At 34.1% G+C, this 19,501-nt stretch overlaps 1 protein-coding gene across 15 annotated transcripts in view; it reads right to left on the bottom strand.

Annotated features, from left to right (window-relative positions):
- GPHN (gephyrin) overlaps nt 1-19,501 on the bottom strand; it is a 621,678-nt gene that overhangs the window by 442,738 nt on the left and 159,439 nt on the right. For all 15 annotated transcript variants that reach the window (XM_078448108.2, XM_078448105.2, XM_078448106.2 and 12 more), the window contains one exon: nt 18,603-18,681. In XM_078448108.2, the coding sequence (XP_078304234.1) occupies nt 18,603-18,681 (79 nt within the window). The remainder of the gene's footprint in view (nt 1-18,602; nt 18,682-19,501) is intronic.

Here is a 19,501-nt window from a genome sequence, read left to right as displayed (position 1 = left end):
TACTCAAGGGAGCTCATTTATGCTACCCTGAGTTCGGCTGCCTCTGCCTTTGTTAATTCCTATATATAAATTCCTCCAACTGATCAATGTTGGCCCATAGGTAGGGACATCTCTATGCCCCTGTTCAGCAGGAAGAAGTTACAAAAGATAAAACCTTCCACCCTCAACAACCTTAAAGATTTAAGGGTTAAAATTGTTCAGGGGAGAATGCTGTGGAGAACAAAGGCAAAAGGAAATGTAGATAAAATTAAATTTCCTTATAACTTTGACAGCCATTTGGCAGCCCATTGACAAATACTTGAGATAGGCAGAGTATGGCATTAGGCCATGAACTTCCAACCTCTTAATGTTAATGCCTTGCTAGAGGAAAAAACAACCTTACCTTGACAACAACTAGACCTCCAAGATCCTGTAAGTCTTCTTTAGCATATGAAAATCCTTTTGGAAACTTCCTTTGTCTCTACCCTTCCCAACTTAAAAGTATATAATCAATCAGTATAATCAATCACTCCTCACAATTCCAGTGCAGCTCTTTCTGCCCACCAGTCCTGCAACCATGATTTTTTTGTTTTGCTGTTTTTTTTTTAACCACCTTCCCCTCCCTGCCACCCCCCATCAGCCCTCAATTTATTCTCAGTTTTTAAGAGTCTCTTATGGTTTGCCTCCCTCCCTAACTTTTTTTTCCCCTCCCCTCCCCCATGGTCTTCTGTTAAGTTTCTCAGGACCCACATTCACCATGCTTTAATAAAACCACCTTTTTTTTTGCACCGAAAATATCTCAAGATTTCTTTCTTGACCATTTGCTCCTGAACCCCACATCAAATCACATCATTAAAGTGATAATCTCATGACACATTATAAGTCTGTATTCTGTTCCTATGTTTGGATCCATTTTATAAATTACTTTATGTTTTGATCTCTGTGTCTAAAAGATTATTAAAAGTCCTTCACATGTTCAGCTTTCACTAACTTAAAATCATTAGAAAGGCTTTCTCAGCATAAAGTATTGGTGATAGGGACTTTTCTACTAAATTCTACTGGAAGAAAAACAGGCTGACCATGTATGTAGTTTACAGTAAGAACAGCACCATACTGTTACATGAAAACTACTTATGTAGATCTGTTTATTTAACATTTAAAAATATATAATATGATAATACTCTAGCTTTCTTCTAATAATGAAGAGCAGGCAAATCCAAGAAAATCTGGCAATCTCTCAGACTCATTTGAAAGGATCCATAATATGACACTGTTACACAAAAATTATTTTGAACTAAAGGCATTTGAGTATCTGAAATTATTTCTTTACCTAAAAGTAGAGCATTCCAAAAGAACTCAATTGTCATAAATACCCTCCCAGGGAAGAACTCTAATCTCCTCAGAGGAAAAGTAAACAGCACACCAACAGAGACACAACCATAAAACTATCATATCTCTCATCTGTTTTCCTAAAGACACGTTTATCTGTCCAAAGTCATTTATCATATCATTAGTGATCTTTTTCCTGCCCTTCTAAAAAGTGACTTGTTTCCCTAAAAGTGCTCTTCTTCTCCTTCCATTTCCCTATTAAGATGGTATATAAGGCCCAGATTCTAATACATGTTTGAGTCACATTTCTTTGTGAACTCTGGTATACACATATGTGATTAAGTTTATTTCTTTGTAATTTTAATTTGCAGGCAACCAAGGATTAAATTAAGAGGATAGCGGAAAAGTTTCTCCTCCCCAAGACAGTAAATTAAGGCCATAGACTTAGTCTTATAATCTCTATATTTTCTTATGTTTTGTAGCCAATTAAAAACATTAAACATACAAAATACCTATTTGTTTTAAAGTGAGTTATTTTCCTTTGTAAATAAATTCCCAAGGAAAGGTTGATACTGTCTGAATGTGGCTCAATTCTTATGAACTCCAGGCAGGAGGTGTTATACTGATAGAAGAATTTTCAGATATATAACGAAGTAACATTTCACTTACTGTATGCCCTTTCAAAATATTTCCAAAACTTCAACCAAGATATTGAACACCATTGCAGGCTTTTCTCTCCTTTTTCTCTAATTCTGTTAACTCCCATTGTTTGAAGGCAAAGAAGGAAGGTGAAAAGACAGGTAAGAAGGGTAAACAGTCTGTTGGGCTGTTTGCTAAATAAAGGTATGAAGCTTTGAGATGCTTCTAAACTAAAAGAGAACAAACTAGCTTAAGCTTTATTTTACAAATCAAGTTAAGTACCTTACAATGTTATTAAGTACTTTTATAATTATCATCTAAATTTGAGTGCATGTTTTCCATAAACAGTTGAAAATCTTGCATCAAAGTACTCAAGAGAGCACCAAAATCTCAGCTTTTGAAATTTTTCAGTGAATTGAAATCACTAGAAGAAATGGATTAATTCTTAGAAACACAAACTACCAAGACTAAATCATGATTAAACAGAAATCTTAACTGATGAGGAAGCTTGGGGAAAGCTGAGGGCAAAATACAGGCTGGCACATCCCAGCCCTCCCCACCCCTGCCCAGTGGAATATGTGTGATACTCCTCAGACACTTCTACCTACCCAAGAAGAAAGGAAAGGGGTTTAAGTGCTTGCCATGGTAACGTGGGAAACTAAGGCAAATGAAAAATTAAATTCCCTTACTGCCTACAGCCCACTGACAAGTCCTTAAAACCTGCAGAGTGACCTCCTCTAGCACCTCAGCTGCCTCAAGGATGACACTTTGCTAAGGGCAAAAGGGAACCTTGTCTTAACATTATCCCAACCTCAAGGATTCTATAAGTCTACTTCCTTTATTTCAACTGCCCCAAGATATATTCTGGCAATCATACTCCAAGCTTATGGCCTCCCCAATATATATATCTGAAGGGTCTCATGACTGAGGTTCTATTAAATGGTAATAAGTGGTGCTTCCCTAGCAACAGCTAGCCCTTCAAGGTCCTGGAAACCTTGCTTCCAAAATACCTTGGAGACTATTCTATTCCTGACCCCCTCCCAACCTAAGGGTATATAATAAGCTACCTGTCACAACCCCGCTGCAATTCTTCCTGCCCATGGGTCCTGTCCCCAGGCTTTAATGAAATCACCTTTTTGCCCCAAAGACATCTTCAAGAATTCTTTCTTGGCCATCGGCACTGGACCACTCCACCATCACCCCAAAACTTCATTATTAACAGACCAAGTATAAGGAAGGACATTGAATCAGTAATCAAAATCATCCCAAAAAGCAAAAGTGCAGGACAAGATGGCTTCATTGACAAATTCTACCCAATGTTCAAAGAATAATTAGTATCAATCCTTTCAAATTCTTCCAAAAAGCAGAAGAGGAGGGAACACTTTCAAACTCATTTCTCAAGGCCAACGATATCACAATACCAAAACTAGACAAGAATGTCACAAGAAAAGAACAGGCCAAAATCTCTGATTAGCATATATGCAAAAGTCCTCAACCAAATATTAGCAAATCAAATTAAAAAATACATTAAAAAGGATCCGATACCATGATCAGGTGGGGACTGACTTCAGGGATGAAAGGTGGTTCAACATCTACAAATTAGTCAACGTGATACACCACATTAACAAAATAAGGATAAAAATAATATGATCATTTCAATAGATGCAGAAGATGCATCTGACAAAATTCGACCTTCATTTATGATAAAAACTCTCAACAAAGCAGATATAAAGGGAATGTACCTCAACATAATAAAGGCCATTTATAACAGCTAGTGTCAAACTCAATAGTGAAAAGGTAAAAGCTTTTCTTTTAGAATCAGAAACAAAAAATAAAAATATGCCCTCACTCACTACTTTCATTCAACAGACTGTTAGATATACTAGCCAGAGCAATTAAGCAAGGAAAAGAAATGAAAAGCATCCAAATTGGAAAGAAACAAGTAAAACTGTAACTACTTGCAGTCATAAAATTGTTACTACTTGCAGATGACATATTATAGAAAACCCCAAAGACTTCACCAAAAAGCTGTTAAAATTAAAACAAAATCAGTAAAGTTGCAGGATAAAAAAAATCAATACACAATATATTGCATTTCTGTTTAGTAATTGTAAGCTATCAGAATGAGGAATTAAGAGAGCAATCCTATTTATAATTGCATCACAAAGAAGAAAATACCTAGGAATAAATTAAATGAAAGAGATAAAAGACCTGTATACTGAAAACTATGACATTAATGAAAGAAACTGAAAACAAAAATAAATGGAGAGATATTCCATGCTCACGGATTAAAAGACTATATAGTTATACCATCCATACTAAGCAAAGCAATCTACAGATACAATGCAATCAATCCCTATCAAAATTAATGGCATTTTTCACAGAAATAGAATTAACAATCCTAACATTTGTATGGAACCACAAAAGACCTTGAAGAGCCAAATGAAACTGAGAAAGAAGAACAAAGCTGGAGGCATCATGGTCCCTCATCTCAAACTATACTAAAAAGCTTTAGTAATTAAAACAGTATAAAACAGTCACATAAATCAAAAGAACAGAACAGACAACCCAGAAATGAATTCATGCATATATGGTCAATTAATTTACAACAAAGGGGCCAGAAATATACAACGGGGAAAGGACAGTCTCTTTAACAAATGGTGTTGGGAAAATTGGACAGCAACATGCATAAGAAAGAAACTGGATCACACTATCTTACATATACAGAAAAATTAACTCAAAACGGATTAAAGACTTGAATATAAAGGCAGTAAGTTCCTTCACATCAGTCATGACAATGATTTTTTGTTTAAACTTGACACCAAAAGCACAGGCAACAAAAGAAAAAATAAATAAGTGGGACTAGATCAAAGTGAAAGCTTCTGTACAGCAAATGTAACCATGAACAAAATGAAAAGGAAATGTATGAAATGAGAGAAAATATTTGCAAACCATATATCTATGTGATAAGGGGTTAATATCCAAAATATAAAGAAGTCCTATTACTTCAAAATAGCAAAAAAAAAAAAAAAAAAAAAAAAATCCAATTAATACATAGACAAGGGAACTGAATAGATAACTTTTCCAAAGACAACATACAAATTGCCAATGGGTACATGACAATATGCTAAACATCACTAAACATCAGGGAAATGCAAATCACAACCACAGTGAGATATCATCTCACACCTGTTAGAATGGCTGCCATCAAAAAGAGGTAACAACTGTTAGTGAAGATCTGGAGAAAAGGAAACCCATGTGCACTTTTAGTAGGAATATAAATTGGTGCAACCACTAGAGAGAACAGTATGGAGTTTGCTCAAAATATTAAAAATAGAACTACCAGGGAGTCTGGGTGGCTCAGTCAGTTAAGTGTCCAACTTTGGCTAAGGTCATGATCTCATGGTTCATGGGTTTGAGCCCCATATCAGGCTCTCTGCTCTCAGCAAGAAGTCCACTTCAGATCCTCTGTCTCCCTCTCTCTCTGCCCCTCCTCTACTGGTTCATTTTTTTTTCTCTCTCTCTCTCTCTAAATAATAAAGACAGACAGAGGGAGGGAGGGAGGGAGGGAGGAAGGAAGGAAGGAAGAAAGGAAGGAAAGAAGGAAGGAAGGAAGGTACTATAAATGTATTTTCTCTTCCTTATGATTTTATTTCCTTTTCCCTAGCTTACTTTATTGTAAGAATATGGTATATAATACATATAACATATCAAATATATGTTAATTGACTATGTTGTCAGAAAGGCTTCTGGTAAACAACAGACTATTAGTAAAGTTTTTGAGCAAAGTGGATTTTTTTTCAATATATGAAGTTTATTGTCAAATTGGTTTCCATACAACACCCAGTGCTCATCCCAAAAGGTGCCCTCCTCAATACCCATCACCCACCCTCCCCTCCCTCCCACCCCCCATCAACCCTCAGTTTGTTCTCAGTTTTTAAGAGTCTCTTATGCTTTGGCTCTCTCCCACTCTAACCTCTTTTTTTTTTTTTTCCCTTCCCCTCCCCCATGGGTTTCTGTTAAGCTTCTCAGGATCCACATAAGAGTGAAACCATATGGTATCTGTCTTTCTCTGTATGGCTTATTTCACTTAGCATCACACTCTCCAGTTCCATCCATGTTGCTACAAAGGGCCATATTTCATTCTTTCTCATTGGCACATAGTACTCCATTGTGTATATAAACCACAATTTTTTTTATCCATTCATCAGTTGATGGACATTTAGGCTCTTTCCATAATTTGGCTATTGTTGAGAGTGCGAGCAAAATGGATTTTTGACTGCACATGTGTTCAGCATCCCTAACCCTCATGTTGTTCAAAGGTCACCTATAATGTTGGGATGGCAAAACACATGTAGAGGAAATATGTGTAATAACTGTAAAAATAAGGGAGGAAATAGAGCTAAAATTGTTTTTTAAACAATTCTGTATCAAAAGATGATGTCAAAAGAATTTAACGGCAACACACAGAATGGAAGAAAATATTTTCAAATCATATATCTAATAAGGGATTAATATCCAGAATATACAAAGAATGTCTAAAACTCACCTACAAATAAACAACCCAATTCAAAAGTGGGCAAAGGAGGGGCGCCTGGGTGGCGCAGTCGGTTAAGCGTCCAACTTTAGCCAGGTCACGATCTCGCGGTCTGTGAGTTCGAGCCCCGCGTCAGGCTCTGGGCTGATGGCTCGGAGCCTGGAGCCTGTTTCCGATTCTGTGTCTCCCTCTCTCTCTGCCCCTCCCCCGTTCATGCTCTGTCTCTCTCTGTCCCAAAAATAAATAAAAAACGTTGAAAAAAAAAAATTAAAAAAAAAAAAAGTGGGCAAAGGACTTGAACAGATACTTCTCCAAAGAAGATACACAAATGATGAAGAAGCACATGAAAAGATGTTTAACATCACTAATCACTAATAGGGAAATGCAAATCAAATCAATGAGATACCACCTCACATCCATTTGGATGGCTACAATCAAAAAAGGAAAATAACAAGTGTAGAGGGAATGTGGAGAAACTAGAACCCATGTGTGCTATTTGGGCAAATTTTAAATGATACACCCACTGTGGAAAATAGTATGGCAGTTCCTCAAAACATTAAAAATAGAATTATCAAAGTATCATCCATTTTCACTGCTGGTTATATATACAAAAGAATTAAAACCAAGATCTTGAAGAGATATTTGTATACCAATGTTCATAGCACCATTATTCATAACAGTTAAAATGTGGAAATAACCCAAGTGTCCACTGACAGATGAATCAATAAATGTGATATATGCATACAATGGAATATTACTTGACCTAAAAAGAAAGAAAATTTTGACATATGTTATGACATGAATGAACTCTGAAGACATTATACTAAGTGAAATAAGCCAATCATAAAAGAACAAATATTGTATGATTCTACTTATAGGAAGTTTCTGGAGTAGCCAAATTCATAGAGATGGAAAGTAGACTACTGGTTGCCAACAGCAATTCCTAAGAATTGGAGGGAAGCACAGAATGGGAATTATTGTTTAATGAGTACAAAGTTTCATTTGGAAAAGATGAAAACATTATGGAGATAGATGATGTTAACTGACCACAATATGAATGTACTTAATACTAGTGAACTACTCACTTAAAAATTATTAAGATGGAAAATTTTATTATGTATATTTTGCCACTTTTAAAAAAATTGAGGGATAAGGGAGGCCAACTACTTCAGAAAACATTTTGACACTTCTTTAAAATATTAAACATGAAGTTACCATATGAACTAGCAATTCCATACCTTGCTATATATCAAACAGAAAACATACTTCGAAACAAAAACTTCACATGAATGTTTATAACAATATTATTCATAAAAGCAAAAAGTGGGAAAACCCCAAAGCCTATGAACTGATAAATGGATAAACAAAATATGATATATTCATACAATGGAATATTACCTGGCAATAAAAATAATGAAGTACTGATATATGCTATAAGGTGGATGAACTTGAAAAATACTACGCTTAGTGAAAAAATCCAGTCACAAAGAACATACTTATTCATTCATGCAAAATATCCAAAACAGGCAACTATATAGAGACAACAAGTAGATTAATAGTTGTCTAGGAAAGGGAGAATGGGGAGTGGTTTCTGAGGAGATGAAAATATTCTAAAAATTTGATAGTGATAATGCCTACACAATTCTGGAATATACTAAAAACCACCTAGGTTATTATTTAAATGGGTGAATTGTATGGTATGTGATTTACACCTTGAGTGAAATTTAAGCTCTTTAAAAGTTAAAAAGATCCCTAAGAAACGGAAGTCATGTATCTAATTAGGTTTCCTACCTACTTTGCCCCCCACCTCCCCAAGAAAGTTAAAGTATATTCACAAAGAATTAGAGGAAGTATAACAAACATGATTTCAGCAAGTCTGATCTCCTCAGTGACAGCCAGGTCAAATCTAAAACACTGTGTTCAGGGTTGCCTGGGTGGTTCAGGTCATGATTTCATGGTTTGTGGGTTCGAGGCCCATATTGGGCTCTATGCTGATAGCTAAGAGCCTGGAGCCTGCTTTGGATGGGGCTCGGTGCTGGCAGCAGGAAGCCTGTTTGGGATTCTCTCCCTCCCTCTCTCTCTGCCCCTCCCCCACGCATGCTATCTCTGTTTCTCTCAAAATAAATAAACTTAAAAAAATTTTTTTAATTAAAAAATAAATAATAAATAATTAGACTTTCTCTAAACTTTAATTTCTCTCGAAGGGCAAAAAAATACTAGCGTACTTATAATTTACTATGCTGTTTAAGTAAGAGTAGAAAAGGCAGCAAGGGCTGGCCTCCTTGAAATTGCTGCCCAAAGTCCAGTATTAGGGAAAATTTCCCAGCTGGGTAGAGGTAATTTGATTCTCTGTAATCTCTCAAAGAATAATCTCAAAAGATCTCTAAAAGAAACGACTCCGGGTGCCTGGGTGGCTCAATCGGTTAAGCGTCTGACTTCAGCTCAGGTCATGATCTTGTGGTCCGTGAGTTTGAGCCCCACAGAGCCCAGAGCCTGTTTCGGATTCTGTGTCTCCCTCTCTCTCTAACCCTCCCCCATTCAAGCTCTGTCTCTCTGTCTCAAAAATAAATAAACGTTAAAAAAAAATGTTTAAAAAAAAAAAAAGAAGAAACAACTCATATCTCCTAGTTTTCCTTTTGTCATTTTCTTCCTAATTTGGGCTGAGTCACAAGCAGATATGGAAACCCATTAGGGTAACATACTTATGCCGACTTTTTATTAGCAAGCTTCTTGACCTCCCTATTTGATTGTCTTCCCATCCCACAGCCAGCAATCTCCCACTGAAAAACTCACAGAAGAGGTCATACAGTGGACTCAATTGCCATTATTCCATTGATGCTTTTCCTTTGTAGGTGTTAAACCTCACTCTCAGCCTCACTTTTAGTCTCTATAGTCTTGCTCCTCAGATTTGGTCAACCTAAGTCCAAACCAAGAGAAACAAAAGTTCTGTTCCTCCTCCTCCAAAGCAAAATTGAGGAGAAAAATAGATATACAGATGATAGAAAACTTAATTGTGAGAGAACAATTAAATGGTCAAAAATTATATACCTACAGACCATGCAGAAAAAATATTTTCAAATATTTTAATGTCAGTGCCAAGATGTAGTCATATATTTTGTAAACTTAGAACACAAATTAAAGTCAAATGCCAAGTCAAGTCATTGTGCTACACACCTTAAAATTACAGACTATGTGTCAATTTTCTCTCAATAAAACAGAAAAAAAATTTTAACTGATAACAAAACCAAAACAGTAAAAACTAAAGCTGGAAGTTGAAAGAGCACAATATCTGGTTGTCAGGCGGCCTATCACTATGCAGTTCTATGAGCTGACATAAATCACAAATCAGTTGAGTTTTGGTTTTTATATGTCTACATTAACAGAATTAAACTTATTGAATATGACTCCATGTAGGAAAGAAAATTTCAAAAGTAGTGTGAACCTAAGGTGATCTCCACTGATTCCATCTCCTGGTATTCATACTTTTGTGTAATCCCCTCCCCCGCATGGGTGGAACTTGGGACTTCCTTCTAACCAAAAGAATATTGGAAAGGTGACACTATATCACTGATAGGCAACCTTATTTGGCAAAGATGATGGGAGCTGTGGATGGAAAATAGTCAACACCCAGAAAAAAGCAGAGCATTCAGCCATATAAAACAAGGATGTGAATTCTGCCAACAACCTGAATTAGTTTGGAGCAATTCTTCCCTAGTCAAGCCTCCAAATGAAAATGCAACCCAATCAATTCCTAGGTTACAATCTTTGGAAACCCTGAGGACAGGATCCAGCTAAACTCTGTTCAAAATCCTGACTCATGGTGCTGTGAGATAATAAATGTGTGGGGTTTTTTTTAAGCCAGCAAGTTTGTGGTAATTTATCACACAGCAATATAAAAGTAATATAAGTAGACAGTGCAATCATCCATTTGTTCACTCTGACCATTAATGTCAGATGTGTCGATGTATTCTGGATAAATTAAATACATGGATATCAAAACTTTGTTTTAATCATTAGTTTTAACCTTCTAGACTCTCATCCACTTAACCCAAACTGCATTTCTAAACAGGATAACATACACAGTTTCCATTCTTTCTCATAATCAGTCTTTCCCCTTTCTCTCTCTCTGCCCTCTTTTTCTTTCTTTCTTCTCTTTCTCAGTCCCCTAGTCTCTTCCTGCCTCTCCATCTCCCTACCTTCCTTCTTTCCTTCACTTTTTCTTTTTAAACAAATGCTTCATTTCAAGGATCACCTCTCCTTGAAATACTTCATCACTGTTCCATTAAACTTTTATATGCCTCTATAATGACACTCCTGAGTTAAGATATTATAATGGAATGGTAAATGAGAATCTTTGACTCTTTTCCTTTTTGATTTATAGTGGTGAAATTCTTCTATTTAAGAAAGAAGAAAGTATGAAAAAACAGAAACAACCTGTCACTATTCCACCTGCTGTCTAGCCAGTTGTAACTAAAGTAATAAATTCACCTGAGTCATTTCACATTTGTGCATATGATATAGTTAATAATATCAGCAAATATGGAACTATTATCAATTAATTGAACCATATCCTTTAAAATTATTGCAGATACACTACCAGTATCTAATTGAGATACTTTGTGCAGGTAAACAAAATGTTCTATTTTAAAGAATTAACAATTTTTGACAATGTATACATTCTTCTTTAAATTAACAACTGAAAATGAATACAGTAGATCTCTCTTAGTTTACCTACTCCCTTTTTCTGAGAGAAATTTAATTTGAGTATCCCATCATTCTGGCCACAAGTATCTGTCCTATGACTGATCAACCAAGACAGACTGCAACAGTGACTGGCTGATGTCAAATGACCAAATTAACCAGAGTAACGAGTTCAGAACTCTTTCATGAGATTTTACATTTCAGAGCTGGAAGTAAGGAGACAGCATGGAGCTAGAAGCAAGGAAATTAGAGTAGCAGCCATCTTCCTGGTTTCATGGAGAAAGTCTGACTGTCATAAGTGAGACTAATGCCAAGAAAGACCAGAATAGATGATGGCAGAGGATAAGAAACAAACTCATTTGCACAAACTCCCTCAATCTATTCTTTGGGGTTTCCACACCTGATCTGGTTTCTAGGCTTTCAAGATTCCATGAGAAGTACACTTTAAGCCAATAAAATCCCATTTTCCATTTTAAGCTAGTTTGATTCAGGTTTCTGTACTATAAAAATAAAAGAGCCCACTTATTAAAATGATGCATTATTTCATTTAAAAACTCTAATACTGTATTGGTCACCATACGCCTTAGGTGGCCAACTCAACTCAAATATCGTCCATCCTCAATCATATGGTCCTTGACTACAAAAACAATGTCTGTTAAACCTAGTTCTGAAGAACTTAATACAAGCATCTACTAGTGCTTTTCTATTAAATTCTAAAACAAATAAATCCACACAAAATATACATTCTCAGGAATGTATGGAAGGACAGAAATGAGAGAAAGTCTTCTAAAAGGAAAGTAAAATCCAAAGTCTTTGGATGTGCAGTTCTGACATAGAACATAGTACTATAATACTATAGTACCAACCTAAATTAACCTGTATTGTTCCAATATATACTGTATAAACCAATAAATAGATAACCCAAAAAAGAACCTGATTAAAAATGATAAAAACTTACATTTAGAGGTAATATTACAAAGACAACTTTGGTAGCTGTCTTAGATTTAGCAGAACTGTTGGAAGCAGAACAAAATGAATGATCAATAATGTTTAAACAGCTGCCATTAAAAAATCCATCTTCATGTCAAATCAATTTATCATCAGAGAAACAAAGGATAACATTATAAAGATTCTTGTATTTTGTTTAATAAAATTAAAGGTCTCAAAGACACTCTAAAACTTAAATTTAGCAAATAAACCATAAAAAACATTAACTAAATTCATTTATCTGAACATGCGGTATGAGAATGTACAGCTCTATGGAAAATAACCACTTCAAAAACTACTGTTTATCCTCTGCTGACTGGCATTTTTAAGAAATTCAGTTCACCATAGCAACCTGTCTTAACACCAGCAGATAAGTACAGGCTATATTTAGATATGATTGCTTTCCAGACGGCAATCCTGCTTTTCCTTCACATTTAATGCCATGATCCAAAGGACCAAAATATCACTCAGTCAGATTGTAGTGTGAAGTCAAACATACTCAGGGGGATAAAGTTATGTTTCAGAACCATGAAAAGACGTTTTCACCTGGTGGTAAGATTTGTAAAGAAGTACATTAAAATAAATAAAATTTTCATGTCTAAGGAATTTATAATCAGATACAACTATTTTATTCAATTTTATCTATGAAATGCCATCATTAACCACTAATAATCTATAATATCAAAATACATTTTTACTAGCACATTGTTATTATTTTTTAATTAGTATACTGCATTTCCAATCTGGTATCATTTAACTAAAAAAAAAATTTTTTTTTTACATAAAAGTAATCCTTACAGATGAGGTGTAACAGGAATTGCAGTAATACAAGGCAAGTGATACAATACAAAATAAAGGAAATGAATTCATTAAAATGCTATTGTTATGAAATTACATATTTACACTTTATAATCTTCATTATGATAATGAAAGGAAGTAAAACAGTTTTATACAGTTTACTGCACAATATACCAGAGTATCACAACAAACATTTTTCTTTAATGTCTAGATGAGTTACACTGAAATCATTAAAAAGACAAAATGTAAAGGAATGAAGTTCAATTAAAAATACCAAGAACAGGGGCACCTGGGTGGCTCAGTCGGTTGAGCATCCGACTTCAGCGCAGGTCATGATCTCACAGTTTGTGGGTTCGAGCCTCGCATCAGGCTCTGTGCTGACAGCTTGCTCAGAGCCTGCAGCCTGCTTCAGATTCTGTGTCTCCTTCTCTCTCTCTGCCCCTCTCCCACTCATGCTCTCTCTCTGTCTCTCAAAAATAAATAAATGTTAAAAAAAAAAATTAAAAAAATACCAAGAACATATCACCTCACACCCATTAGGATGGTACTATCAACAACAACAACAAAACAGAACAAACAGAAAATAATGGGTGTTGGTGAGGAAGTAGAGAAATTGGAACCCTTGTACACTGTTGGTGAGAATATAAAATGGTGCAGTCGCTATGGAAAAAAACAGTATGGCAGTTCTTCAAAAATTAAACACAGAATTACCATATGATACAGCAACTCTGCTCCTGGGTATACAACCAAAAAATTGAAAGCAGAATCTTAAAGAGATAATTTGCACATCTATGTTCATAGCAGTATTATCCACAATAAACAAAAGATAGAAGCAACCCTGTGTTCACTGATGGATGAACATGAACAAAATGTGGTGTACATATATCCAATGGAATATTATTCTTCCTTAAAAAGGAAGGAAACTCTGACACATGCTACAACATGGTAGAATTCCCTTGGGATTATTATGTCAAGTGAAATAAGCCAGTCACAAAAAGACAAATATTGCATGATTCCACTTATATGAGATTTCTACAATAGTCAAAATCATAGGAACAGAAAGTACAACATGAGTTGCCAGAGGCTGGGGGTTGGGGGGATGGGGAGTTATTGTTTAATGGTAGTATAGAGTTGCAGTTCTGAAGGATGAAAAACTTCTAGGATTGGTTGTATAACAGTGTGTATATATTTAACATTACTGAACTTTACATTTAAAATTGGTTGGGATGGTAAATATTATGTTTATTTCGTGACAATTAAAAGAAATAACCTAGAGCATTGATAAGAAAAGGTATTTATTCATTCATAATATAATTTACCCAGAATTCAGAATTAAGGTCTATTCTATTGAATCATCCTTTTTTATTAATCATAAGAGATTATAAATTGGTAATATCTTTTTTTCAAAATCTTGGTATTACTGAAACAATTGAAAATATACTCTGAGTACCATAAAGAAAAAAAAAAAAACCCAAAGACTGACATATTTGTCATGTTGTGCAAAATTCTCAAAGAATATAAACTTTCCCTATCTGTAAGGAAAATTATTACTATCCTACATTATGAATCATATTTATAGTGTCACGAGATGGCCAATTCTGCTATGAATTAAACAACTGTTCCTATAATTACCTTACATAACACACATAGGATGGTCCTAAATTTTTAAAAGCTTCTTCAAATTAAATAAAACAACACATACCCACCATACCCACAAACATAATCACCATCAACACAATGAATTTACAAACAGATGTCCAATTCTGTTAGCCCTTTTCATTCTTAAGTTATTTTTCCTCTTTTGATTCTTAAACAGCTTTAATAATTTCTATAAATGAATCTGAGTTCAAATAATTATTTGTGTTAAATAGATTATAATTAAGTAATAGGAAATCTAAGGTATAAATATGGTAATATGTTTTATCTTTCATCTTCAGCACATAGTCAATAGAGATTTAAAAGTATTTTTGAGTTACCTCTATAAAGAATACAACTAAACATAACTTAAAGAACATTATATGCAGTGTTTCATTTGCATGTAATGTCATATCTCTAGCATAGATTGCAAGTAGCATAAATGATTTTTTATAATGTAAATAGCATGCATCTCTCCACTTGAAACAAAAATTAATTATATCATGCTAAGAATAACTTCTTATATATATTAAAAGTATATCACATTGGATATGTTTCTAATATGTTGAAACGTCAACTTAAATTTGACAATGCTTTTCAATGTGCCATTGAGAGACCCCAACTAAAACAAGAGGTCTTATAACACAACTCAATACATTACACACACAGAGTTAAGAAATCCATCTTAAAACACCTATAATCCTAAATATAAGATGAGCTATTAAAACAGTTAAATTGTTTATTTCAAAATTCGACATGCAGGAAAGTTACTACTTCAAACAAATACTTAAACACATTCATTAGAAAAGAATGTCAAGTTCTTCTACTTGGTCTTATATTTAACCCCTGCAAGACTGTGATAGAAACAAATATTCTCAGAATAACTATCAAAAAGAGAATTTCTCAAGTATCCATCCCCTTTACTTCAATTTTGCCAAAAGTTACATTCTGTTCTCATTATTAAAGCAGATCAGAAGTTAGTAATAAGTCCAGAAAGTTTTTCTTAGGGATTCACAACCTTCTCAACTTTTTCTCCCAGAGCATCCCACCATCATGTTCTTGTATCATAGCTCACTCAGTTCATTCAAGTCCAATAATTAGTTTTACTATACAATGGAAGCAAAATCTTGGGGAGTGTATTATACACAGCCTAGATAAATTACAGAGGACCTATCACATTATTCCACTGCCCTGACACAGATTTGAAAGTATGATTTAGTCACTTCCTTTTCTGCCTTTTCATTCTCCTCTGAAGCAGTAAACCCTTAAAACTTCACTCATCCATTTATAGACACACACACACACACACACACACACACACACTTGATTTGATTTGATATTTGTGCTTTGTCCACAGAAATTCCATACTTGCTCATTTATCCAATTACGACAAACTACATACTGCTCCATGTGTCAATATTAACCAGATACCATGGGTTCTCTTCAGCTTAATTTTTCCTTCTTTCTTTCTTCTGTTTTCCTTATAACAGCCTTAGTGATTGGAAGACTTAATTATTCTTTACACATCACCTACTTTCAGCATCCGCAGCTCAAGTAGGTAAGTCATAAGTCTACCAAATAGGTAAATACATAAAGCACTCATTAAATACACATATCATACTGTAATATTTTTTATTTGGAGCATTTATTAAAATCACATATGTATGTAATTTTAACAAACCTTATACTAGTGTGGAGGTCTCATCAAACTATTTTTATAAGGAGGAGGTTTTGTAAAAACATTTCCGACATATTTTCAACTCAATGATGCAACATAAACAATTCAACTTCTATAGAACTATGTAGTGTACACGAATCAATGAACAAATAGTAAAGACTTCTGTCAGGAGTTTAGGACAGAAGAGAAGTAAATGGCTTTAACAAAAAGAAAAATCCTTACCCATGAGGTATCTATTAAGTGAATACTGCTATAGAATGATAACTCAGAATAAAATATTTCCCATAGTAACAACTGAAAAAAATACATCATTTTTCTACACAGGACACTTCCTTCCTTAAAGAGCTTTGCTAAGGAACAAATATGTCTCTAAAATATGAATTGACTAATTAATAGTACATTTTGACAATTCTTCATAAAAAAAGTTCTTTCCAAATCCAAGTGGCAAAGGCAAGAACAAATTCTCACTAAATTCTTACATTCAAGACTAATGCCAAGTTAAAAGAATGATGCTAAATTAAGATATATGCTATTTAAAACCAGAGACTTAGAATAATTTTGTTCAGCCCATACAGTAGTAATCTGAGATAAATTCTTCTAAGAATACTAAGATTGAACGTAAAATTTAGTGCATGATGAATATCATTCTGTACTCTGGGAAGAAGTATCAAATTCTCTCAGAATGCTATAACTCATTGTTATAATCAATTATTCAAGTATAATTCTCCATGGCTTTTATATTATTGAAGTCTACAGGAACACATCTTTTCCACAAAGACTACATTACACAAATACTACTACTGTGACCAAAAATATGCCTTACAAATAGTACAATAATGGAACAATTTAAGTTATTCATTCAAATGGATGAAATCTTTCAGAAAAATTATAAAGTTTCCTCCCATATCCATATGGAAAACAGAACTCTTCATGCAAATAAACGTTATCAACATTAATTTACTCAGAATATTTACAGCCACATAAAATAGTTATATTCTTGATTAAATATTTATAGACTGAAAGGACAAATGTCAGTCTTCACTGGAATAAAAATCATGGAGAAAGAATACGGATTCCTTTTGAGTAAGGAAAAGAGAAACAGAATAATAGGAAACAACTGAGAGACTTGAGTCTGGAAACTCATTTGTAAATTCATTACATTATAAACTTCAAGATTCAGTCATTTTCAAGATTCTGTGTCTTATGACTGTATTTTTTTAAATAACTGGAAAATCATTAAAGAATCAATATCCTTCAGATTCAACACATGCTTGTGTTTCATTCATCACAAAATACTCAATGAATTACTAGTAAAACTTGTGGGAATATAGATTATATGTGATGTGAATGACTGATTTCCTGTTACAATATATTTTACTGAATGCATTACACATCATTAAAAAAAGCACCTGCCAGCATTCCATTTTCTTTTCTCTATTGCCAAAGGCTTAACTAGTCTTTATTTTTTTTAAATAAAAGGTGATCTTATCCAGAGGTAAGATCATCTAGGTATGTTCATACAGAAGATAATATGCATATTTTATAGTAAATATAAAATTACAAAAATTCATAAAAAATAGACACTAGTAAGAACATTAAAAATTGAAACCTATAAAACTCTTCAAAAATTATTTCCTTATAAAGCTTTCTAATATAAAATATTATAAATATATTCTAAATATTCCAATATATTATTTATAAATAATTATTTTATATTTTTAATTGTTCTTACAAGTATTATAAATGATTATGAACTTAAAATTAATGTGACCAAATTCAATTGCACCTTCTCCAGCAAATAAATTACGCATCATTTCCCTGCTCAGTAGCTACTGCCACACTGGCAAGATATGATCAACCGTTAGTAAGACTCCTTGAAAGTCCACTGTTAATCATAATGCTATGTCTTCTTCTACTACCTATTTCTAAAAAGAAACTATTCTATATCTTCACTTCTACTGAAACTATTGGATGTACTCCACTATATGTAACTCAAATTGTTAGAAAAGAAAAAGTTGGTGTGCCTGGGTAGCTCAGTTGGTTAAGCATCTGACTCTTGATTTCAGCTCAGGTCATAATCTCACAACTTGTGAGACTGAGCCCTGCAATGATCTGTCAGTGCAGAGACTGCTTGGGATTCTCTCTCTCCCTCTCTCTGCCCCTCTCTTACTCTCAAAATAAATAAATAAACTTTAAAAAAAAAAAAGAAAAGAAAAACTACTCAACCTCAAATCAGTTCTTAGTTGCAATTCTTTTGAAAAAAGTCACACCAACCATGAAGTTTTCAATTATGCTTAGTAATGAAAACCAAATACTCACAAAGAAGGATCTTGTACGAGATCTTTGAGATTTATCCCACTGCGATCTTCTGCAAGATTCCTGAAGCAACTATCACTCACTAAACAAGAGAGGGAGAGAGAAAAAGAAAATTAATTTTTGTTTACATTTTATTTCAATTACTACTGACAAAATGGAATTTTAAATTAAAACTGGCTCTCTGGATGGCATTTTTCCAAACAGTAATGTTGATCAATTTCTGGACCTAGTAGATTTTGCAACAAATATTAATATTCAATAACAAACCAATAATCTAAGCATACAAACTTTATATAAGTATAACACATACAGCCAGGGCCAGTCTGGAAAACAGTATGGAGATTCCTCAAAAAATTAAACATAGAATTACCTTATGACCCAGCAATTACACTACTAGGCATTTATCCAAAGAATACAAAAGTGCTGATTCAAGGGGCACATGCACCTCAACGTTTATAGAAGCACTATCAACAATAGCCAAATTATGGAAAGAACCCAAATGTCCATCAACTAACAAATGGATAAAGATGTTTTATATATATGTGGGTGTATACACACACACACACAAACACACACACACAAATGAAATATTACTCAGCAATCAAAGAAAATGAAATCCTGCCATTTGCAACAACATGGATGGAACTGGAGTATATATTGAGTGGAATAAGTCAGAGAAAGATAAATATCATATGATTTCACTCATATGTGGAATTTAAGAAACAAAACAGATGAACACAGAAGGGAAGGAAAAATAAGATAAAAACAGAGAGGCAAATCATAAACTCTTAAATACAGAGAACAAACTGAGGGTTGCTGGTGGGGTGTTAGGTGGGGGGATGGGCTAAATGGATGATGGGCAATAAAGAGGGCACTTGTTGAGATGAGCACTGGGTGTTCTA

Source organism: Panthera onca, chromosome B3 (genome assembly GCF_046562875.1).
Source record: "Panthera onca isolate mPanOnc1 chromosome B3, mPanOnc1 haplotype 2, whole genome shotgun sequence".
Classification (NCBI taxonomy): Eukaryota; Metazoa; Chordata; class Mammalia; order Carnivora; family Felidae; genus Panthera; species Panthera onca.
This window is presented reverse-complemented; position numbering and strand designations above follow the sequence as displayed.